A 25691-nucleotide genomic window follows, 5' to 3' on the forward strand; every position below is an offset into this window, starting at 1 on the left:
ACTGAGTTCATTCATCTGCAGCCTCTCGTTAATTCGTTTACTAAACATTGTCACAATGATGACAGTGCTTTGGTCAAAACACCGCAAGAGAAAAAAAAAATGTATAGAGCTGCAATGTGTCAAGACATAATACTTGTAAAGAGATGAAACCTGCTGACTAAAGCCATATACATCATGAGAGCAAACAAACGACCGAACACTCTGGTATTGTGATACAGTGTCTTCCCTTTTTTCTGCATAAATATACAAAATATACATTTCCAGTTTCCTTTGAGATTTCTTTTAAATGGATAACCCATACTCAAAAATTAAACTAATTTTAGTTGTATGTCGAGAGTCAATAGGAAATTGCATAGATACAAAACAGCCTCAACGACAAGTCCAGCTTTTAGTTCTGATGCCTCTTCATGTGGAGAGCCAGGTGATCGGAGCGGGAGAAGCTGCGGTTGCAGACGGCGCACTGGAAGGGCTTTGCCCCCGTGTGCTTCCTGTAGTGGCGCGTTAATTCATCCGAGCGAGCGAATCTCCAGTCGCAGCCTTCCCACGTGCACTTGTATGGTTTCTCACCTGAAAGAAAGCACAGAGAAATGAGACTGTCAGCTGTCACTCTTCGGGAGAAAACTGATGTGGTATCACATTGAACAGCTATGCTGTTCAATTTAAAGAAGAAATAAACGACAAAACAGGAGCTGAGGTTTCTTAATTATTCTCAGCTCTATTCAACAGGCCCCAAACTAACAGCCCCTTTGTTTTTTCAGCGAATTGTGCTCTTCAATCTGTGATTTAATACCTTGGTAAAACGTAGGAAACTTTCAAACATACAAATTGGAGACAGCTACGCTACAGAAATGCACAGAGGTAAAAAAAACTGCATGAGACTGAAATACACTTCCTTACACTCATCTCAATAGGAGAGGGAGTACGGAAAAAAAAGCAGTCTCACATGACAATATGGCCTAGTTTGTAACTTATGCTTGCACCTTTTAAAAATGGGTAAATTAAGTTATACACAGGGTTTTTTAAGAGGTCTGAAATGGGAAGGAAGATTCCTATAAAGATTCTTTGTAGCGTGCAGATCTGTTCAAGAACTTCTGATGTGTGAAGAAAGAAAGGGGCACAGTGTGTTACAAACACAAGGGGGATAGTATTTTCTAAAATGGCAGGGGCAATAAAAACTTGCGGTATCCTGGTTTGGGTTAGCTATATTTAGGAGAATCATAGAATCATACAAAAGCATAGAGAAAGCACCTAAAAGATCAAAGCACCTGTTTTCAGAATTGAATGTCTACAATGAGGTGCTTAAATAGTCGTATTTTAGAGGTGGCGAATGCTTGCTGTCTCCATCAGTCTATACTGACGTAGAGGGAGCATGGCGTCTCTGAAAACTTGCTGTGTTACAGCAGCTCTGAATACAACTTCAAAGAATCCTGCTAGTCTTGAATACACCAGCCCAAGCACCCAAATTATTTGCATTCATCCATTTTAGAACTGTAAATGGGGTATTCTAAGCACGCCTATAATTTATAGATTTGTTTGTTGAAATGGGAGAAACATGAAGCCACAAAGCCAAGATGACTTCTGTGCAAAACCAGAACTTTAAGCATGTATGTACACCTGCTCGGGAGCTGGTATGGACATGATGTCACCACGCGAGCAAGCTTTGTATAAATAAAGAGGCTAAGAATACCTATTTATAAGCTATTTGTTAACATTGGTTGACAAAAACACCTTTCAGTTGGGAGAGTCGATTGCTATCTATACCTTTTATATTAACTTGACCCATGTGGCAAAAAGAGAAAGAAAACCGGGTTTATCAAAGCACTTGGCAGTAGCTTCATCTGGAGCAGGATCAGACCAAGGCTGAGCTTTCCAGAAAGTCCTTTCCAACACATCTTACAGATGTTCTCCCTCTCCATCGGTCTCACACCTTTACCCTCGCAGTCTCAATCCTACAGCACTGTGGAGTGACTCCTACTTCTCCCTGTTTTACCATCACACGAGCACGCAGAAGAAGGACAAAAGCCAGTATCCTGCAATCAGACTTTGTCCCGTACCAGCTATGCAGAGAACACCATTTGAGAAACCCAAAACCATTACTTCAGAGATGCTAATTTTTCATTTAGATGAAATTATGAAACTGTTTTTGTCTGGGAGCTTCTACTGCTTCTTCTCATCAACTAACTAGTAACTTTCCATCTCCTACTAAGAGCAGAATCAGCCCTTTGCTCACAATGTGGATGTGACTTCATGCTGGCAGCACAGTCACAACCAGAACCAGACCTCTACAAGGAAAACTAACGACCCAGCCAAACCACCACCTCTTTGCATAAATGGTGACCGGGATTTATTGAAATCACAGTGGAAACATATCATCCCTTAAGAAAAACAAACTTAGAGCCTGGCATCACCTCTCAGAGTTTGAAATTATTTGGTGGATGGCAAAACAGAACACAAATTATTACAAATTTCTGTCATAGCTGAATTTACTCTGCCTGATGCTGACTGAAGACTGGAATGATCTACTGTAGAGGACTCTTTTTTTTGCTTCATGCAACATATACTACAGGTTAAAATAAGATTTCATTCAAACCCGCTGCGTAAAGCTTTTCTAACATCTGACAAGCCAGTTGAAATTACACATTTGGTCTTCACGGCAGAATGACAGGAAAGGTCTCTATTCAGTGAGGGATCTTTTGCAGTATATACATCATCTTTAATGTATTTAAACTGGGTTATTAATGCAATCTGTAAAAGACTGCATTGCTGATCCGTAGGCATAGCACCAGGGAGATCTTCCATGAACACTTTGTGTTAAAACACACATGCACACACGGAGGCTGCACAAAAGCATTACTCCTGCATTCGAAGCACCTTACTGTAAAGCCAGTGTATTTCTTTCTTTTTCTCCTTTCCTTCTCTTCTTCCCCCATATTAGCTTCAAACTCTTTTTTAAAAACCTTCACTTAAAACTGTCATATTATACTTGATGCTAAACTCCCAATCTTGTGATCCTCCCACTCTAACTGCCCAGAGAGAGCATATATATGGTCATATATTTAACTGCTGCCTCTGTATACTCCAAACACTTGCTTACCCATTTTGCAGAATTATACGGGGAATGAGAGAAATGGTAAAGAGGTCAGGCAGATAGCACTTGTTGAACAAAAGCCTAGGAGTACCCAGACCAAACCAGACAGGAATGGGGACCAGGAGATTAAAATCAGTTTCCAAACTTGGCGTCAAGGAGGTATTGAGTATGTGAAACTTCACTGTGTGTCACACTACACTGTACTGGAAAAGCAGGCTCAAAGTTGTCCCACGTAGGTGGTACCTGGGCCAGTCTGAGTCCAAACAAAACTGCTGCCCCCCGTTAAAACTTTTTCTAACCTGCGAGCAGCACCAGCAGGCGATATGAGTCTCCTGGCATACGGACTGCCAGCAGTCGGGGCAGCGGTGAACCCTGTGCCTTGCTGGGCGCCACAGCTTCCATGTCAGCGCTGAATCACAGAATCATGGAATGCTTTGGGTTGGAAGGGACCTTTAGAGGTCACCTAGCCCAACCCCCCTGCAGGGAGCAGGGACAGCTTTAACCAGATCAGGTTGCTCAGAGCCCCATCCAACCTGACCTTGAATGTTGCCAGGGATGGGGCCTCTACCACCTCTCTGGGCAACCTGTTCCAGTGCTTGACCACCCTCATTGTAAAAAACTTCTTTCTTATGTCTCGTCTAGAATCCAGTGGCCAGACCCCCATCACACTCCAGGGGACGCAGCTTCCCAGAGGCATTATCTAGAAATTTACCCCCCATTGTCATGGTCACTTTGCTGCCTGCCACAGCCATGAACCCTCCCCAGCACTGGCATTGCTCAGGGGAAAAGCTAGGCAGTGCCATGCGGAACAGCATGGCTCCTCCTTGCCGGCTGACTTCTGCAGACCTGAGCTAAACTGAGCAGTGTTCAGGGGATGCGCAGAGGGGAATGAGCTGGTGCCTTACACAGATTGTTTTAACAGTGTTACTTTTATGTACTGGAAATTAAAGCCAGAACGCTGCTTTTAACCCCTGCTTTGGCCAAAAGTGAGAACTGGAAAATGTATTTTTAGCGCCAATGTAGAGGCCTGGATTATTTTGAATAAATCCTAGGGGTAAAATACTGAATATCTATGTTTGTAATGCTAGCTTCCGTTGGAAAGTTCTATTTAAGAACTGAATCAATTTCAAATGTTTTCCTTTTGGGCAAGGAGGAAGGGGGGCAAGAAAAAGAAGGTGGAGATTATTTTCACTCCTTTAAAGAAAGCAGAACAACTAGCTGGTAGTATTTTCTCCCTCTCAACCTATACACATACTTTTTGTCATTTAGCAGAAATAAGAATTTGGTTTAAGTTCCTGTAGCAAGGAAAAAAGAGCCTCACGTTACATATTTTCTGAAGTGATCCTACTTCTTTGCTACGCTGACTTTAAAGCACTGAAAAATCCGGGGTTGAAGATTTATTTTTAAAAAAAAGCAGGTATACACAACAAGGGACACTGAACCCTTTATCCAGTGTTTTCATTGGCTACATAGTAATGTAAGATTTGTTTACTTTAATGATTGTGTGAAATACAGTAGCTGTAAAGTTTCAGAAATATTTGGTTTTCCTCCAGCAATTTAGGGCTTCTATAGGGTGTTAAACCAAGAATGCCACTGGTCATCAAATACGAAGGCAGTATGGCTCGGTTACTGGAACACGATCATGGTATCAAACAGATATTTCACTGTAAAAGCAAGAAAACAGCTAACTCCTCCACTTCAGGGGAGCTTCCACGGGATTTGTTAGAATGTCAACACTGTTCAACTAAAACACCATGGAGGAAGCTGGTACCGATTTCCAGCCAAATAGCACACTCCAACCCTTTCTTCCCAAGCCAGAAATATTATACACAGCACTTCTGGGAAACAGAACTGCTTTCCTTTAAATTATACTTCAACAGGATAGGGATTTCATAAGTTTAATTGGATTTCTGCATAACCTCCTTCCAATATCACTGATTTAAAATATTTTGCTAGGCTTATACATCACAAAATATATTTTTAAGTTCTTCAGCTGCTAATATGCATCCATTCTCCAGTTTAAAAAAAATACATTTGTGAAGCATGAGAAACAGACTTGTACTTGAGCGCAGAAATTTTAAGCCCTAATATTTAGTTTGGAAGCTCTTTTACAGAAAGCACCTAGCAAGAGATAAGGGAGTTTAACCTGAAAGGAGACTATTTTGCTTGCAGTGTGTCTGTCTGTTAAAAAAAAAATATTTATAATGCTGTGAGATTGCAAGGATGTCAAAAAGATGTCTGGATAGCCACGTATAACATGCTAACCTAACCAGACACTTCAGCAGATAAACTACCCCGAGGCAGATCCCAAGGTTCAGGATCCTTGCCGATACCACAAGAGAATGGTCTGGACCAGTGAGGCACACCGTGTTGGCTCTTCTCCCTTTAATTTATCTTCCTGGGATTTAGCAATTTTGAAATACACTGATTGCTTTCCTAACATTAATTCTAACCACTGGCAGTGACTGTCGTGGCCACGCTCATTTGGGTAAGGTCCAGTGCCACCAGCGGGGGGGGGGTGACGTTCATTCTGAAGACACCCTCTATCTTCAACGTGTAGCCCCTGTTCAAGAAAATGTTTCTGTCTAAAACTGTTTGGAAAAAACAAGTCACTGAAAACCTCCATTAGTGATGCATTTCCCCATTAACAAGAAAATAAGCTTCCTTACTTCACCGAAGAGTTGTGTGACTTTATTTCTGCAATTCACTGCTAGGATGGCTTTCTTTAAATATAAAACTGCAAACAGCAAGGGCTGGATTTTCAAACCTGAAATTAGGTAACTCTATTGGTATGCAGAAATCCAAATACAGGTATTACACCAGCCAACGCCTGCAACTTCTCTTATTTCCTATCAGAAATTTTCTGTCAGAGCGGTGAGTTTGCACTTCCTTGAGGACGAAAAAGCAGCACGCTTTTCAAAGACTCCAAAAAGACAACACCTGACTACACCTCATAAGGGTATAAAAGTATAAATACACTCCCCCACCATTCTTTCCATCCTTTTAGTACTACTTGTGTTTATTATGGAATTATTTCTAGTGGCAAGTGTTCGGCCTTAAAAAATACTCAACTAGGTGTGATAAAAAGGTGGTAAGCAAAGCAGAAGTTTCTGCACCATAACTGCACTGGTTATGTACATAATCTATATTATGTCCAGTTTTAAAACAGGTTATAATAAAGATTTATTTTTTCTCAAAATTTTCTGGTGCATTTGTTTTCAAACTTTTCACATCTTAACATCAGTTGTCTTAGTTCCCTGACATGCTATAGCCTCGAATTTTTTAGAAAAAATAAGAACAAATGAAATGTTTTTCCTTGGTTTTCATTTGCCTGAAACAGCCTTTCTCTAGTTCATAGCATCACGGTTTTAAACTCTGGTCTCTTCCAGGCTGACTGGAACCAAAAGTAGTTGCTTGGGTATGTGTCCGCACTCATTCAAAAGAAGTTTTTAGCTCCCATTGTTTACCTAATATTAGACCTTCCTTCTGCCATTCACTAAGCGCTGTAGCCATTGTTAAAAGCAGCTTGTTGGTTGGGGTTTTGCCCTTTTTTAAGAGAGGAGGGTTTTTTAGAGAAAAAGCAGAAAGCTGAGATTTCAAACCAAAAAAATCCCTCAGGTGTTTAAAAGCTCTTTAGTGCGTTGAAATTCGCAGCTGTTCAAGATGGAGATGGATCAGAGGGCTGACGGCACGCAAGGTACATCCAGATTATTTTCTGAGTGACAAAATAAATTTAGTCCTCAAAACATCCAGCCCACCAGTGATATGAATGCATAACATATGCTGCACATTTTTAAATGTTATAAAGCCTCTGCCTAGTACAGTAATGACTAGAGGGTGACCATTAAGTACTACTTCATAACGAAACAGCATTTTAAGGAATCCTGTAACGGAGAGCTGTTGCGCTTTGTAAGTCCGATCACTGATAAATCAAGCAGTATTCGATCTCTTTCTAACAAAAGCACAAACGGGAAAAAAGATAACTGACTGGTAAGCAAAGAGGACAGCCAAAAGAGTTGTGCACCATTCACTTTCTGACTACAGAGGCGCAGAAGGCATTATCTTCTTTCTCAGAGCTCCCACCAGTGCTTGAAGCACTCTTACTTTGCTAAGTGTTGTCTTACGCAGTTCAAGGATTACTGGGGAATCTTAACTGGCCTGTGCAATGGTTTATTTTCTTTCTGGCATAACATTCTGTCTTAACAGAGGTGGTCTCTCTTCAAGGAGATATGCAAACAAAGAGGAAAGGAATTTTTTTTTTTTTAAGTAGGTTTATAAGAAATCCATGCCATCTGGGGTGCATGGCTGTGTCTACAAGTGCTGTGCTGAAGAACACATTTCCTCATCTACGCCTGTGGTGCAAGAACAGCTCTTTAGCTCTCACACCAGTAACACTGGCTCTTGTACAGTCAGATAAGAGGTGTTCTTAAAATGGAATTTATTAAACACGTACTGTAGACTTCCAGATCTCCATCTACTGTATGCACACACACATAAAAAAAAAAAAAATTGAAAGCAATACATTAAAGCTATTTTAACTCAGAGCAAAACACTGTACACTTGCCAAAATCAAAGGTTTTAATATGTCCTTAATCAGAGTTGTTAGAGATCACTGAATATAAATAATACAGCCTGACAGGACAGGAATGCTGCTACCAAGATACTCAGACTAAACTAGGACATTACTTAAATGTTTCTAATCTTTCACCAATGGGAGGTGCAGGTCATCTAACAAACAACAAACAACACACTACCCTGGAACCAGGAGTCAATCGTCCCAGTCAAGCTCAGAAATTAATTACAATAAGGAATGTCTAATCAAATAATGGAAAGTTTTAATCACTGGCAATTGCTGTGAATCTTGGGACTATATTAGCCTATGTAGGGCGGTCTCAAAATGAACTATATTTAAAGCCGGTCTCTTAGGTCAACAGTTTCCTTATCAGGAATCAAATATCCTGGAACTGAAGTTTAATCCTCTCAGGGAGCAATTGACAGAAACAACAGGTTTTTTTAAGCTTTCATGCTTAGAGGGACTTTTTAGGCTTTTAATCAAAAAGAAAAATATTAGGCTTTTCTTTTCAGTATCTAAAATCTAAAAGGAGTACCTCTCACCTGACACCTTGGAATTTAATTCCTGCTTCATAAACATTGCATGCTGGACGCTGATGTGAATGACCAGTAATATTTAATTAAAATGTAGGTTTATGTTGCTAAGATTTCACCCTGTTTTGAGCAACACATTCAAACATGTCTCATTTAGGTTACGACTACAGATAAAAAACCGGATCAATTAGTGCCAAGGTCTGCGATCATTCACAAAGTGTTTGAAAAAAACACATTATTTTCCCTTAAACTGTGGTTTGCACAGGAAAATAATGTACTTCCATTTCTCACAGAGGCAACTAATGGATTTAGCAGAATTCATAAATAAAAGATACCAACATATTCTCCAACAGTGTCTAGCAACACTGCACTTTAATGCACTTTGTCAACAGTTTTATTTAACTCTCCCCCATTTTTCCTTATTGTCTCTATCAATGATGGCATTTACTGACACCTCCTTAAAGTATAATCTGTGCAACTGGCTCATCTAACAGGTTAAAGAAGCATAGTCTGCACAGAAATATTACTTAATAGCTATTTTCATGATGCAAAGATTTTTTCCAGGGTGAGGTTTGCTATATACACAGAACGCTGCAACCATGAGCAAGGTAGAGTCTTTCGGGGCCTCCGTTCTCCACTTGTACACCAGAAGTGAAATCCCTCGCCTAAGTCGCCGGATGATTTGAGTCAATACATGTTTTCGCAAGGTGCTTTTTTCCCAGCAGCGAGTCCAACTACCACCTGTCTTCACTTCTGAACAACAACGGGCATCCTGAATTCCCAGGCAATTCTATATGGTATCACCTTTAACAAGCATCCGTACACAGCTACAGTAAACTTGGAGTGCCAAGTCCTAAGGACTGCTGAAGTCTACTGCACACAACTGTCTCTAATTCTGATGTACCATCAGAGCCTAATTCGGGATCTATTGAGGCAGAGATCTAAATTAAAATAAAACGTTTAACACCTTGAGGAACCACACAAGTCAGCAGCTGTCCCATGCCTATATAAACATTTGAAATAACTAGGGACGGTGGAAGTATTTTGAGTGCATCTCATTTAGAGAAATGCCATTTCTCTCGAGTTATCTCGGCTTCCACTTCCCATCACCAAATACAAACTAGATCTATAGATAGAGATGAAATAGTTCTGCAGTTAATGCTAGAAACTATTAATGGCAAGCCCACCATGTGACCAGAGAACATGCCTGTACAAAGACTCTGTATACGGAAAACCAACATGCAGCTGGAAAATGTCCTCAATGTGCATGCCTTGATGTGTTCAAAACAATGACAGATTTTCCTCTTAAAACCACACACAATTCTGAAGTGTGCAGCTGTTCACAGAAATAATAAAAAAAAAAAAACCCACCCTTGGAGGCAGCAGCTCTTCTGCAGCGTTACAGGTAGAGTACAGGTAGGGTATTCCAGGTGCTTGCATATCAAAGGCTCAACTTCCACAATCCAAATTTTTGACATATAAAGAAATCTAACAGGATAAGTCGTAGGACCGCTGTTTCTAAAGGATCACTTGAGATACGTGTACATACTCAGATGGGAGAAAAGGAACCAAAGGAGGTTTATCTACAACACAAAAGTAACTGCTTTTCACTGACATTTGGCATGTTTTCCAAGTTGGACACATAGCTGTTATGTCAGAGCCTGAAGGTGGTTTTACTGCTGGACAGCCTGCAATAAATGCATTATCCCCTCCCCCATTATATACCGTAGTTGCACAATGCCAGTTAATGAAACGAAACTTGTTCCATGACTAACAGGTAAAATTATTTTAAAAGACAATCCCTGCTTCAAAAAGTCAAAAATTCCAATCTGTTTTGAAAGATGTTCCAACAGGTACTTTAGCATACTGAAGACCATTTTGCCTGTTTCAGGAATAACTAGTATCAAGTTAAGATACCACACTGAAGTGTTTTAAGGCATTGAAGTGTACCAGACATCTGCTCCAGAACTGCATGGAGATGGATACAAAATGTCCTGTATCATTTCAGCATTCGAATCTTTGTTCATGTTCGATTTTGGGGTTACCAGTTTAACAACAACTAAAATTTACTTCATAATTTACAAACGCTGAAGCATTACCTAGAGAAAGAAAAATGGGTGCCTGCTCCAGCAACTGGTACAAATAGATTAACCTTGCTTATCTCTTTACGGGAATACTGGATTCCTAATCAGCAGCAAAAGTCCAGTGTAATTACATTAAATCAGAATAACTATAGCAGCTTATACCACCTGACTTGGTGTAAGGTAAACACCTTGGGAACACCTAAGAAGAAAAACGCAAGAGATTTTCCTCTTGCCCATTTCCTATCGTTTTATTTAAATGTAATTTATGAAGTCTGACAGTGTGTTCATATCTGAATTGGAAAAAAGACTACAGCCTACATTCCACCTATCAAAACCCAACATTTCCCTTAGGTTTGTTCTCAAAAAACATCTACTAAACCCAGTGAAAACCTTTTAGAAGAGAAAGGCTGCTAAATAAATACTGTGAAAAGGCTGAGATTTTCCAATACAAAAGGAAAACCATAAGGTCTGTCTTGACTTTTAATGGCAGACAAACTTTGCTGCAGGCTCTTTTATTTTAAGATGACAGATTGCTGAGAAGGGCGGGGACTGGTTGGGATGAGAGAGAGACTGCAGCCAATTTTAAAAGGTATTGTTAAGAAACTAAGAATAAGGAGAAAACAACTTCAGTGGTCCATGATTACTAAAGAACGGGTTTAGCCAGATAAACAGGTCTGCTATCCCTGAAGGGATTTGAAAGAATATCACACACAACTTTATTAAAATGGATTACGTGACACTTGCTTTAGACTTTGAAGGTAAAAGCTTCACAAGAGTCCTTTTAAAAAAAAAAAAAAAAAAAATCAAAGCTCGATAGTGCTGTATGAATTCATAGAGTTCTGGGGGATGCGCTGCACAGAGACACACACCCAAATTTAGCCCTCGGCCATTGAGCCCTTCTCTTTGGAGATCAATAGGGAGATTCCCTGTGCAATCCTGGAAGAGCTGTGCAACTTCACAGGTTTCCCCGAGTTCGCACTCATTTACTTTAACATTCAGTACATTGATTTACGGTACTGGGTAATACACATTTCAACAGTACGTTAAAGCAGAGATCAGAATCGGTGCTGGAAATATTCAAGTATTAAGTGAATATTCAAGAGAGTTAAACTAATCCAAACTCTGAAATAATGCAGGTAACAGGATACGGACTCACATTTCTTGCATGTAATGCACGCTTTAGACAGTTTATCCCTTCATTCACCTCCCCAGAAGACCCTTTGTATTACAGACCTGCTTAAGTTCACCAGATTTTTATCTAAAACAACATTCTTGTTTCCATGAATACATCAGCTCCTCTGACCTTTGCACATTTATCCACATTTCTAAGGTCAAATATCTATAGGTAAAAAAGTGAAGGCAACAATAAACATTAATGACCCTAAGCAATATGTGTTAGCTACGTGGTGTGTATTTCTATGCACACAAGTATTAACTTTATAAACCCTAAAGTCATTACTATTCAAGGTACAAAAAAAGATATAAACTGATTTAAAAAGGAAAAGTGTTAAGTTTCAAATTATGACTATGTAACCTTCATTTTTAAACTAAAGCTTTGTTTTTCTCTCTCTTCCTAGTTATTGTATAATAGCAAGCGAGATATTTAAAACTGGTATTTAGTTGCTGGCTAAAGTGCATAAGTGGAAATCGCACTCTTAAACTTACAGATTATTTATTAAAGAGCAATGGGATTATACTCTCTGACATTACTCAGGTTTATAGCCTCATGAAGATATTCCTTGCTTACTAAGCTTGCTGGTAATGAGCGATTATACATAACAAAAATATTTTTAACAGTGTTCTTGTTTAGTCTATTACTAATGCAAAGCAATAATCTTTGTACAGTTGCTTTTAATTTTTAACTGCGACTGCAACACAGGTAACTCTTTCATTTATCAAAAGAAAATTTCCATAGTAACATTTAGCCTGGAGATACTCAATATCTTTACAATAATCCAACGATCGACTCAAAATAGCTGCTGAATAAAATGCCTTGTTTCCATAGAGATAGTGAAATATTTTGTTAGATCGTAGCTCGTGTTAAGTTTTGACTTTTGGTTTAAACTTAGGTGAAATCCCATTACTTGAACGGCACAGCCATGACGCTGACAGCCTGCCTCAGTAAGTGAGCTGCTTGAACTGTGACTTGTGCTTTGCTCTGAATTGAGGTCCATGCATAGAAGAGCTGGGGTTCATGCTCGGTTTTAAAAACAGGAGTCGCAGCCCTCTCATTTAATTTCTTTACAAAATCAGTCATGCGCTTTTCACTGATTTAGCATGAGCAGATCTATACTAAGAGCCCAGCAAAGAACTGTCCTAAATAGTTTCCGGTGTGCTGTTGGGGAGCTACGTTTTTTGCCCCGTTTCCCTCTCTCCTCCTTCCCCCTGCCTCAGCAGGTGAATGCTTAGGAAGGACACCTACAGCGGTTCCACCTCCCAACCGCTGTCCCCTGCACGCATGGCTCCTGCGCCCACGCACAAGCAACACTGTCCCCAGCTCCGCTCCACGCGGGCCCATGAACAGGGACCGCGCCTGTAGCTGCAGGCAGAATTTGATCAAGGTACAAAAACCAAGTGTGACGCACCGACACTTTTCATTTCCTCCATTTTAATGTCTTTCACCGACAAAAAAATTGAAATTATGTCTTTTTTTAAAAAAATAAATATACAGAACCACTTGTCTTAAAAAAAAAAAAAAGCACACTTAATGCTAAGGACGAAGCAAAAGGAGATATCTTGGGAGTTTTCATGATGTTTCTGAAAAATTCTAAGATTAAATAATTCTAACAGGACAAAGAGAAAGCCCAAACCAGAAAATTCTACCTATTTAAGATAAACGTTGAAAACTATAACATGTTTACTATGCTTAATACGTTATTCAAGGAGAAAATAAACCTTTTTTTAAACATTTTATGGCATTTTAGATTGAAAAGGAAAGTTTCCACCTGTTTTATTCTTAGCTATTTTGAGTTCTGTATTATAAAAGGTTTAACAAAACTGCATTGAGAATAAAAGCAATTTTTCCTCTCATTGACCAAACTTTAAATTTTTCTTAACTGAACTGCCAGCCTGAACCCACACCACTCTACAGAAAACAGGGAGAAGATGGCACATCAAACACACTTGCTTTCTCAGAAAATATGTAAGCCATGAATGAGCAAGAGACAGTGAGAGAGTGAGTACATACCCGTGTGAGTTCTCAGGTGCGCTTTTAAGTGAGAAGACTTTGTATAAACTTTCGTGCAGCCTAAAACAAAACAAAACAAAAAAGCAGAGAGGCATTTCAGCAGGGAGAACAGGAACACTCCACGTTACATTTAAACCTCCTCCCTCAGTGCTGGGGTACTATCTGGAAACGTTTAAGTTTACTACCTTCTGGCACCATCAGCATTTAGAAGTAAAATTTGATATAGAAAGCTCCTAGGGAGATGTTGCTTTACACAGAAAAGAGAAAACCACGTATGTTTCCGTCAGACTTACTACCTTGTAACGTAGTACAGACCAATAGCTGCTACAATCTACGTACAGTAACACCTGCTACATAAATTAACTCAGAGGGGGACTTTGTTTTTTAAAAATTTCCTAGAGAATTTGCCCAAGCCAGACTCGGTGTCATCGTCACCCAGGGCTCAAGAGAACTTTTCCATTGAGCACTTATCGTACGGCACACCATACGGGTGATACGCCGCTAGGAGTTATGCTGGTAAAGGGGGAGATCGACCACGAGCAGCGATTTCTCTCCGTGCTCGCACGGGTGCGAGCATCTTGTAGCTGGGATCACGTCCTACACGGAGGCACAGTTTATAGTCAGGTTCCTCTTCCCCTTCAGCGCAGGAGAAGAGGCTGGAAAGGAATCCATCTGTGGACAGTTTGCAGAGGTAGCTTTAATGGATTTATGTGGGCAGCTTAATCTCCTGTTCGTAACAGGGATGAAACGGCCACGGCCTTGACTACCGGGAGCTGAAATGATTCTTTCAGCGCCAGCAGATTCAAACTGAGCTGTAGTGCGCTGGACAAACTGAGCCTCTGCTCCATCGCAGGTAGTGGAAAAGTGGAGCAGGAGATGCACAGTCACACTGACATAAATTAGAGAAGGCCATCTTTTTTTTTTTTTTTTCCCCCCTATGGGGTACAAGTTTTGTAACACGGTAAAATGAGCTCAGGTGTTTAAGAAAGTACCAAATGACATGAAGAAAAGGGTGTAAGTTATTTAAAGAATGTGAAAGTGTGCTACACAAAGTAAAACAAAAAAGAAGAAAAATTCTTCTCCAACAAGAAATGATTTGGTTTTCCCTAGGTGTAGACTACAGCTAAAGAAAACCACTTATACCTCGCCCACGATTATTCACCCTTTTTTTATTGCAAGAGCTGGGATCTTCTGGCACGGATCGCTTACCGGGATAGTCACAGTAGTGAATACGTCTTTTCTCCAAATCTGGGTTACTTCTCCTGTTGTATCTGACTGGCTGGATGTTCTGGGGGGTTATGGGCAGAGTCGCTGGTAAATTCGGATTGTGAATTGCCAGCTTGGAAGCTATAGTTGCAGCGTAGGATGGAGGAGGGGTTAAATTCTGTAGCATCTCTGCTTGTCTGTCTGGACTTCCAGGCTCTGAGCTTGGGGGCGAAGGAGGGAAGTAAGTGGCCTGCTGCTGCAGAAACTGGTTTGGCATGGTGTAGGTGCAGGGGGGCATGCCCTGGAACTGTTTCATTGCAGTCTGTGGAACAGCCGAGGAGAGCGTGTTAAGGCCCGCCATGGCTGACGGCATGGAGACATTGTTAAGGGAGTCCATCACGGCTGCCTGAGTAGTAGTGTTGGGCATATCTAAATCCGGTGAGCTCAAGAGCTGATATAACTGGCCTTGCTGGGGCGTGACGGAAAGATGAACATCTGGAGTAGGAAGCTCCTGCTTGATGAAAATGTTGTTCACATCGGGGGTTTGGTGGGAGCTGAAGATGCTGGTAAATTCGGGGAGGGCCTGAGTGGGGGCAGGGGCAGGGGCAGTAGTTTCGCTCTGGTGACTGAAGATGGTGACCGGCTCTGTCTTGATGTGTGTTACACAGGGTCGCTGAGATTTGTACAGGCCAGTTCTCAGGTGGCTAATGTCGGGGAGGAAGACGTTCATGTTGATGCTGTAAGGCAACCCTTCGCTGTCGGTGAAAAACTGGTCTACAACCGAGGCACTGTCTCTTCTGTATTTCTTATGTTCGGGGATGACAGGAACAGGCGGGAGCTGAGGTGCCAGGTATTTCTCCATTTCACATCTTGTCTACAAAAACAAAACATACCATAATACACATGATTTGTTACCAACTAAGACAGATGATCGCATGCAAGTCGTGTGAGGCTTTGCAAATAAAAGGCAATACTGTTCAGCCAGCCGCAAGCTACCTACGGAGGAAGTTATAAACATTCACGCTAATGAAAACCTCTTTTATAATTGGCGCACTAATCAACAGCATCAAGGACAAGGAGATAAAGTCATGGCACAAGTTGTTCATGCAGAGCAAGCATTAAGATCGATCTGATGTTTCAGCATAGAAACTTTTCATCTTTTATGCCTACAAGACAGTGCGAGGCGCAGAAATGACAGGCGCTATGCCTAATCTGCAGATCTCCTGCTCTGGAATTCACTGCTCGAGCAGGGTGACTGCCTATCTGTTTCACCCACTTCTCTTTGAAATGCTAACTCTAAAAGCCACATCCTCAGCTGGCTATTTGAATGCTAATAATTCAAATAATGGGGGTTTTTTTAATAAATATATATATATAATATATATTTATTTGTTCTATACTTCCAGGATTTTTCATCCTTAAAGGGTATTTGATTAGAAATACGACACCAACGTGTAAAGTTATAAATAATACCGAATAAAAAGAAGACGGGTTGACTACATCAGAGCACCCTCTGCGTAAAGTGTCTCCGGGACTACACTTAAAAAAAAAAAAAAAAAAAAAAATCTATGCAGTGTATAATTGGCTAACAGCGTGATAAACATGTCCCTATCCATGCCTCGGTCCTCAGAGAGCTCTTTAATTACTGGGAAACCATTCTCTTAGCGTAGTGGTGCGAGGGAATCCGTGGGTGGCTGGAGCCCGATACATTACTGGTACAGTCATCGGCAAAACATTTATCACGCACTGTCCAGTGGGCAAATGCTACATTCCCCCCTGCCCTGTCAAGACTGCGCTCATACCAGACCCGTTTAGCACCCCGCAAGAGAAAGCAGCTGACAAACTGCAACCCTGCCCGAAAGTGGCTTTTAGGACCTTTCTTCAAAGACCCCCGGTAAACACCACAAACAAACAGAGCCGCCTTCCCGCCCCTTTGATCTGGATCTGCCCCGACATGCCAGGCGACTTTTTCCAGCTCTTGTTTACGAGCCGAGGGCAGCTCGCTTTGAAGGCGGGAGCTATTTATTCGCTGGGGAAGACCCCACCGAAGCGCTGCGCCCGACAGGCCGCTGCCCGGCAGCGGGGGCTCGCCGGGACCCCCCGTCCCACCGCGGGGCTGGGGCCGCGGGCAGCCCCGGGGCAGGGGAGGCCGGCGCCGGGCAGGGCCCCGCCGCCCGCCGCCTCCCCAGCGAACCCAGTCCGCGGGCCGAAGCCCGGCAGCGCTCGGCGCCCTCCCGCTTTTAGCTCCTCCAGCTGTTTGCCTGTGGATCCGCTCCCAAACAGCCTCCCGGGACAGGCAGAAAGTCCCGGGAAGTCCCCCCTCGCCCGGTGTGTCGTGTGTCCCCCCCCCCCCCCCCCCGCCCCCCGAACATGACTCCCTGCGTGGGCGAGGAGGACAGGCGGCCGCTCTAATTCTGCCGCCGGGCAAGTGCAGAGGCAGCAGCTGGAGCTTTCAACACACCCGCGGGGGCAGCCCTGCTCCCCCCCCGCCCCCCGCCCCGGGACGGGCCGTCAGCCGCCGCCGCAGCCCCGCGCCCCGCCTCAGCCCCGGCCGCCTCGGCCGCACCCCGGGGCCGCCTCACCGCGCTCCGCCGGCGGGAAGGCGGCAGCGCCGGCGCCCACCCCGCCCCGCCCCGCTCCGCTCCGCTCCGCCGCCCTCCGCGCAGGCGGGCCGGGCGGCGGGCTGGGGCGGGGGCCGCTCCCCCTCAGGCCGCAGGCACGCCGCCTCAGCCCCGCACCTCGGGGGCCGCAGCCCGGCCCCACCCGGTCCCGCCCGCCCGCTCCCCACCCGGGCGGCCCCGCCGCGGGAGAGGGGCGACGGCCGGCGGGCCGTGAGGGGGGCTGGCCGCCGCCTACCTGTACCATCTCCTCCGGCGGCAGGGTCGCGCCGCCGCCGCCGCCGCCGCCGCCCCCCGGGTGCTGCTGCTGCTGCTGCTGCTGAGGCGGCGGCGGCGGCGGCTGCTGCTTCAGGTCCTCCCCGGGGAAGATCGCTGCCTCCCTGGCCCCCAGCACGGGCTTGAGCTGGGCGAACACCGGCTCCTCGGGCTGCTGTACGGGACCCAGGCGGGCGCTCATGGTCAGCACCCTGGTGGCCATGAGGCGGGCTGGCGGCGGGGTGCGGCGCGGACGGGCTGCCCGCCCCGGCGCAGGGGGACTGGCCCGCGGGCGGCTGCGGGCGGCGGCTACTCGTGCGCTCGCTCCGCAGGAGCCCCAGCCCCAGAGCGCATCCACTCCGGCGTCGTCAGTGCCTCCGCCTGTACCTGGCCGCGGGTATCTACCCGGTGACACACGCCCGCCTCTATTTCACCCTACTCCACCCCCCGGCCCCCCCTACACCCCACCCAGCCCGCCGAAGGGGGCCGGCCCTGCGGGCTGCCCGGCCTACGGGGAGCGCGGCCGGCTCCTCCCCGCGCCGGCCCTGCCCTGCCCCGCCGCGCCGTGCCCAGCCCAGGGCAGCGCGGGGGGGGCGGCCCGGACCCGGCCCCCAGCCCCGGGCCCCGGCCCCTGCCACCGGCCCCCGGCCCCCGGCCCCCGGCCCCGGCGGCACCGCGGGCCCAGCAGCCCGGGGGGAGGTGGCCGGCGGCTACCGGCGGCGGGCCGGGGCGCCCGGCGCGGTGCTCGCAGAGGGGTGGAGGGCGGCTTTTCGACAAGTGCGGCGGGTCTGCCGAGGCCCCTCGCCTTGCTTCAGCATTATTTATAGGCTTTTAAAAGAAGCGCTGCTAATGTAGGCGTTTTAAAATAACCGTCTCTCCTACCTTTCATCTTCAAAAGGGGTTTTAAAGGCAGTCACTCAAATTTATTATTTTTTGTCCCGGAGGCAGCTCGCAACCTGCTGCTAATAAATTTCAGCGCTGCAATGTGCATCTCCACCGTACGCTGTGAAAATGCTGTTACAGCGATAGCTCGGAGGAGAAGGAAGAAGGGGAGAGGAAAGGAGCGACAATTCCCTCTTTTCTCCCCCCCCCCCCCCGGGATGGGGCAGGTTTCTATTTACTTGTTTTGAGGTGTGGTTTCGACGCAAAGCATATTTCCCCGTAGACGCAGGACGGTGAGCTAAGCTCCCGCGTGTTTCGCTGAAGGAGGAGAAAAAGGAGGGACGCTGTCCTGCTGTGCAGCACCGAAGGGCTCACGTTGTAGGGGAAAAGTACGGCGTGTAGTGGAGCCTTGGAAAAAAAACCCCAAACTTTCCACCTTTCTCCTGGCCCTGCCAAGCCCTGCGTTCCCGGTTTGCAGGGAGAGAAGCTGTGAATCCACGGAAATGTTGGCAACCTCCCCCTCCCCGCGTTTATCCCCCTATCGTTTACAGACAAGGCTCCTTTTTTAAAAAACGTTAAAAAAAGCGTTTTTCTGGTCAACCTGGCACGCCTCCACTTTGCCTTCCAGTTCACAGCGAGTAGGATGTCTCAGAGCCTGCATGCAGAAAGCTAATTACAGAACCAGGAAAGACTTCAGCGTAACATTTCTTTACACAAACTGTCTGTTTAGCAATATGTAGCCACTTGATGCTTGTTATTACTTACATAGATCCGGCTACTCCTGTCAGCGTAGCATTTAAAGTCGTGCCGGCTAATTTCCATCCCACACTAACACGGATCCAGATTCATACAATATGCGACTTCGGTGGCCTTTTCCAAAGACTCGTTGCTGGCACTTCTTTCCCCCTTCTAGCTTAGAAACAGGTGTTTTCACAAACAGATTTTAAAATCATGTTTTGGTTTTGTGTGAATGCCCTTTACATAACCCTAGTTCAGGGTTATGCTTCAAACTACAGTTTTGGAATGCCCTTCAGGTACCCTGTTTCAGCCCACCTAGGCTTTGAACTATGTTTTTGACCCTCTGAAATGACAAGTTTGGTATAAACTGCTCTGTAACAGCTTTAAAAATGCAAAACTAGTACTACTGCACTATGCTGTCCGGAACTTAATTCGGCTCTAATTCTCCTAGATCAGGCACAATACAGGGCTAGGCAGCATCTGAGGTAGCGCATGTACTAGTACCTATCAGACATTTATATAAATTGTATGGCTGTAGTAACTGAAATGTTTCTGAGACTTGCATACCTTAATTATATGTTTTACCTCCATCTGATTAAATGAATGATAAATGGATAATTTCAAAATTGGTTTTTTGTTTTGCTTTGTTTTATATATGTACATTTATAAAGGGCCTGCTCTGGCAAACGGGTTGGCAGGTAATTAGAACGGTATCACTGAGTAAAGCTCTGTGTATACTTAAACATTTTCAGAAGCAGCTCTGAATGTGTTTTAATTTTTTTAAAAAGCATATAATTAAGTCTGAACTGAAGGTAAGCAAATCTAATCCCGTCGCCATGTTTTTGTGCTAATGGTGGGCCCGCTCCTACAGTCTTTTGTCAAGCAACAGTCAATGGAAGATTACTGAAGAGTATATAATTTTTAAAGGAATTTTTTTTTTTTTAATTTTAGCCTTTCAGCCGTCACTAACAATTAAATGGGCAAGTCAGATCGCCTCTTGTTCCTGCTCAGGTTCGCTGCTTATCTGACCTACACAGTGCTGCACTGTTTAGCTTCTGGATAGTCTAAATGAATGCTTAGATTCAGATAAAAACCATATTTGCTAACCTGTTTTAAGAACTTCCATTGTTACTAGATTTTATACTTCTTTGAACAAGTAATTTTTATTTACCAATTTAGAGTCAGTAATAAGCTGCCAGCTAACATCATCTCCTAAATTAAATTGAAATGAGAGTTTGTTCAGAATTAATAATCAGAATTAATAATCAGAAAAAAAACCCCAAGTTTACAGGTGGTATCATTTTGGAATGTTTCTGTTTCTTCGCTGATTTTGCAGACAGAGTTAGAAGTGAGTTTACACCTGAACAGACAAATTTGCAGCAGAAAACCGAGTAAGCTGTTTTAAACCCAGCACGGTTCTGTAAGTAAGATGTTTGGCAGAAGCATTCAGGAGTTACTGTAAGTGACCAGTCCTCTGCAACACGGTTCCCCGAGCATCTTATAAAAATGACAACTCAAGGTCTGAAGTTTCTGTCCCGCAAAGCAAAAAGGAGAAGTAAAATGTTGAGTGGTAAACACCACTCAAAGGACACCTTTCAGCGTCTTTGGTCGCTGATGAGAGAAGTGCAACGCTCTGCGCTCGAAGGAGCATTACCACGTTCCGTGAAAAGGGGTTAAACTTCCTGAAACTATGTAAATGCTACAGGTTCTGAGTGGGCAAGGATCCAGGCTTTCTGAATGAATGTTAGACTCAATTACTTTGAACTCTCTTGTTCCGTGCATTCCTCTTCGCTTAGTAGTGCTATACCCATTAGGGGAGACAGGAGAAAACAAGAACAAATGTCAAGTCGCAGGCGGTGGGGCGCTTGGCAGTGGCGGAGCACAGCACTGCCTTGTGGGAGCGGGGTTGGGAGCAAAGGAGTTCAGGGTGGGTGGGAGGGGGGGCGGGATGGATGGGGACGGGCTCCCTGCTTTCCTAACTCGTAGGCTCTGCCAGACGTACCTCTTAGGGAAGGTACTTGTGTTCCACTGTCCTGGTGGGGAGGAGAAGGGCCGGAGTTGACGGGGAGCTGCACGTGCGTTGTTTGGAGGGGTAGGGAAGGAGTGGGAAGACGTGGACAAGTTGTTTCGTAACGATGAGGTGAGGGAAGCCTGAGGACCACAGCTGAACTGAGCCATAGGGAGATGTCTGATAATAATTTCAGGAGCTTTTAGCGCATTCAGAGGCCTGTTCTGAGTCAGTAAATACCCACCTCATTTTTTCATGTAAACTTACTAGAGAGGTGGAAATAATTTTCTTCTTGCAAAATCAGTAGCCGTCTGTACTTTTGGCCACGCATTAGACTCCATCTCCCCAAGGGAAGAAATGGTTTCTCTTCTTCCTTTTGACTTGCAAGAGAGAGCCAGTACGATCCTTTTAGCTCCAGAAAGTAATTATTTTTCTCATTCTAACTTTTGACTGAAAACAGGATTGCACTAGCCACAAGGTACCATCTTAACTCACGACAGGCTTTGCAAATGCCACTCGCTATATAATACAGCACCACCACCACGAGGAATGTAGTGGGGTGACTTTCTGTTAAAGTGAATGTGGAAAATCATGAAACGATAGTCTCTTGCTGTGTACCTTTATCTGTTGCCATTTCAGGATTAGCTTACAGAGGTGTTCCCTTTGCTTACACAAAGGCAAGCCCGGTTCCCATTTTTCATTTCACTTTACTGAAAATCCTGTGATAGACCCTATGGAGAAAAGGATACTCTTCCTGAAATAATAAATGGCACTCCCTAATTAATTCAGCCTGGTGTTTTGAGTAAAAATACACTTTGTCTTGACTTCTTTCTCCTCTTTAACATTTCAATAGTCATCCAGTTCCACCTTTTAGCTCTGGCGTGCAAAGTCATACAGGCAGGAAAACACCTCTAGTTCCCCTTGGACAAGGCTTTGTTGTGTAGCACGTACAGAAAGTGCGTTTTCATTTTGCCAACCTCCCTGCAAACACTAGGACAGTTGTGTAAAAACTTCCCGTTCCCAGTGGAGTCCCTCAGGATTTCTTTGCTGTGCTGCCAGGAGTGAAGAGCATACCTCCCTGAACCAGCTTGGCAGTTCTTGTCACCGAAATTGAATTGGCACGTCATGTCAGGTAGGAACCTCATCAACACAGTGACTCCAGCATCACAGAACTGGATTTGGCAGTTTTTTAGAAAATAAGGATACAAAAATAGCAAAACAACCGATTCCTCTATTCCTCTGGCCAAGGGAGAGTCACCATTGAAAGCTTGGTACAGGCTTTATATTTATAAAATGAGTGGTGTACGCAAGCTTCTCTTTTGCACAGTTAAAAATGAGGCAAAACTTTTAAAGTTATGTTTGAAGTTTGCTAAGATTACTAAAAGCACCCAGATGCAATTGTACTTGTGGTTTGTTTTTATCCTTTAGCTAAACATATTTTTCTTCCACTGTAAGATGAGTAAGTTAGAATGGCAGTGAAGGTTTGTGACAACTAAATGAAGGTATGTAAACTTACCCACAAATAACCTTTGAAAAATTTTTTTGCAGCAACAGGTAAAGATCCTACCATGTCTGCATTTTCTGTGTTTTGACCTGAGTCAGTCTGCACTGTATAATGCCTAATTACAGATTAATTATATAAATCTGCCTATGCAGAGATCTGTTCAAGTATTTTCCCTCAAGTTTAACTTGAGCATGTGTGTATACACTTGCATGCATCAGTCTGATTTGCTATTTATCAAGGCCAGTGTTGACTTGGCGGAACAGATGCTTCAAGATGGAAACTTCAACTGCTCATTACTTGAATTCTTGGATTAAGAATCATCAACCTGTCTGGAGGAAACAAGACATCTTACTCAGTAGCTGAACCCAATCTTTACTCGGATTTTAAGGAGCCTTAATAACTTTAGGTAACAGCCTTGTGTTTCTCGGTTCCAGGTACATTTCAAATATCTTCAGCCCACCTGAGAAGAGGAAGCACAGAAAAATCTTTTATTGTTTCCAGTCCCATTTTTTGACCTCTGTAGGTTTAACGCATACCTGAACTGGAGGCTGTTTATTACAACAGGTCTTTTTGAGAACAACAGGTCACTGACTCAGCTTTAAGAGATGAGTGTTTCCTGTATTTTCATCTGCTGTCATACAGCTGCTCGGCTCTGACTTGTTGCACGGTAGGGCCAGAAACTCCAACAGAATGCTCCTTACGCATGCCATTTAATTATTTATGCACTATTAGTGTAGATGGAAATCTGTACATGGGGTAATTACACAAGATTAATTAAAATGCGTACTTAGAAAATAACATTCACGATTTTTGGAAAGGTGGTTTGCCAGTCACTTGGAGGTTTGGTGGGAGCCACCGCCACTCTTTTCTTCCACCTCCCCCGTGCAACGTAGAGGCTCCCCGCTTTATAAAAGCAAATGCTGTTGGCAAGATTTGTTAGCAATGGGTGGTCCTATGCTGATGTTTAACTGCTTGAATATATGAGACAAACCCACATTCTTTACTACTAAAGAAAGCATTTTTGGCTCCAGAGTGTTTATGCTGAAAATTTGTTAACAAATGCTAACTGTAAAACTGCCATGCTTGCATGTTTTGGCTGAAATCTCCTGATTAGAGAAATAGCGTAGAGTAGTTTGGGTTTTGTGAAATACTGGTCTGCCAGCTGCGAGATGGAGCCTTTGCAGGCTCGGACATGGCAGAGGGAATGGTCTGGCTGGACAAGCTAGGAGGGCATTAAAGCAATGACATGCTACTTGTTTAACAATTTCTAGAAGCATAATGAGGTAGGGCAGCGAATACCCATTTGGAACTAAATCCTGATGTTGAGAGCAAAAATAATTGAGGGATGTGGTCAGAAAAAATTCCTTCACCTCTTATGCTGCCTTCTTTCAAGCAGGGGTAGAAGGGGTAAGCTCCTTAATCAACTGTCTATAATGTGCAGAAAGAAGAACCTGGGGACTTCAGAGCGTAGTATCTGCAGGGTACAGCGCGCTGCTTACTGCCATACTGGGAGCACTGCAGAGACCCTGACAGACCACTTTGTCTCTCCAGAGAAGCTAATGACGCTGTGTGGCTGTGTTCCCTGCAGTACCTGAACTGCCTTATTCAGAACAAGGGCAGGAACCTAAATTTCAGTGTGTCACGTAGCTATGCTCTTAGCGGTGAAGCAGGAGGGCTCATGCTATTGGTGCTACTGTCTTCACAATTTCTAAAATTAAGCGGTAGTCTCTGTACTCAAACAATCTTGCATCTGGCATAGGAGAATTCTGCACTAGACCAGTTTACCATCATCAGATCTGATAACTGGTCAAAAAAAGGGAAAGTTTTGGTGGACATCCCAAAATTATTATTTAATTGTACTGTCTGTAATCAGCAGAAAGGACTGAAACAAAAAGATACCCACTTGGCGATTTAAAAGGGCTAATTTGACAAAGCTGAAATAAAGAGTAGGCTTAAGCAGCGACCAGTGAATAATTAGGCAGAGTCTGAGTGAGGTGTGTACAGTCCTCAAAGTCTACAATCCCGCAGAAGCTGGTAAAAACAAAACACCCCTCCCTCAAAAGAACGACCTCTTTCCTTCTGCCTCTTTAGAGGGCATTTTGTAAAGCAGTTATAATTATAGATACTCAACAGCTGGGAAAAGAACTAGTAACAGCAAATATAACTTTGATGGCAGTGATTATGGAAAAATAATACGGAGGAAGAAAGATGCCTAAGAAGTCAATGACCCACACTGAAAAGAACATCTAAAAAAAGTCCATGAAATGTATTAAGAACTCTAACAATTGTCTGTTTTTAGATAAAAGATGTAGAACTGTTGATAAGCAAGGAGAAAAAACATGCTAAGTATTCTGTGCTGTATTTGGGAAAAGAGTAGGTAATGTATTTGTATCGTATGATAATGACAAAATATTTTCCATTTCAACAGTAATTCAAGAGCATATTAAAACAGCTACTATTAATGGTCTGAGATGAGTATGTCTGGATAACTTCACACCAAGAATTTTAAAAGAGCTGGTCAGTGAGCTTTCAGGATTAATATTCATTAATTGTTAGAATATTAGACATGTTCCAGAAGACTGTTAAGAAAGCTAGAGTTATAACCAATACTTAAAAGAAAATGTAAATTAAATGATGCAGGTAATTATAAATTTGCATTGTGACATTAATTTGAGCAGCTTAATGTTAATAGTCAGTGTGGGGATTTATTAAAATAGAAAGATAATATAATTTATGCCACTCAGTATAAGCTTACGAAAAACAAGACGACCTTGTTTAACTGCCTTTGAATAAAGTTGGTCACAAAAGATAACAGAGTTTATGCAAAACACATTTTTGTAAAGTATATCACTTGATTCAGCTCAATATTTTTGACTAAAATTCCTAATTGACCAGTCTCAACTTTTTTTCAAACGGTTTGAAATTGCCAGGTTGGTGTATAAGGTCTTCTAGGGATTTTTTTTTAACAAGCTATTTACGTTTTTTAAAGAAAACATAATAATTGATCAATTTTAC

General features: G+C 43.5%; 1 protein-coding gene across 1 annotated transcript; it reads right to left on the reverse strand.

Annotated features, from left to right (window-relative positions):
• Positions 1-388: 388 nt before the first annotated feature.
• Positions 389-17767, reverse strand: KLF5 (KLF transcription factor 5). Its single transcript, XM_075727414.1, has 4 exons — positions 17528-17767; positions 14675-15545; positions 13466-13525; positions 389-567 (listed from the first exon to the last, which is right to left on the reverse strand). Exons 1-4 carry the CDS (start codon positions 17765-17767, stop codon positions 389-391), a joined length of 1350 nt encoding a protein of 449 aa, XP_075583529.1.
• Between the last annotated feature and the right edge of the window lie 7924 nt (positions 17768-25691).

The sequence above is a fragment of the Pelecanus crispus genome, chromosome 1 (assembly GCF_030463565.1).
Source record: "Pelecanus crispus isolate bPelCri1 chromosome 1, bPelCri1.pri, whole genome shotgun sequence".
NCBI lineage: Eukaryota > Metazoa > Chordata > Aves > Pelecaniformes > Pelecanidae > Pelecanus > Pelecanus crispus.

Bases quoted from the DNA above. Each gene is read 5' to 3' on its own strand.
- KLF5 (XM_075727414.1), bottom strand. From the start codon at position 17,767: ATGGCCACCAGGGTGCTGACCATGAGCGCCCGCCTGGGTCCCGTACAG. The intron at 15,546-17,527 runs GTAGGCGGCGGC...TTGTTTTTGTAG, and splicing joins CGCCGGAGGAGATGGTACAG to ACAAGATGTGAAATGGAGAA. The intron at 13,526-14,674 runs GTAAGCGATCCG...GTTTTGTTTTAG, and splicing joins TCACTACTGTGACTATCCCG to GCTGCACGAAAGTTTATACA.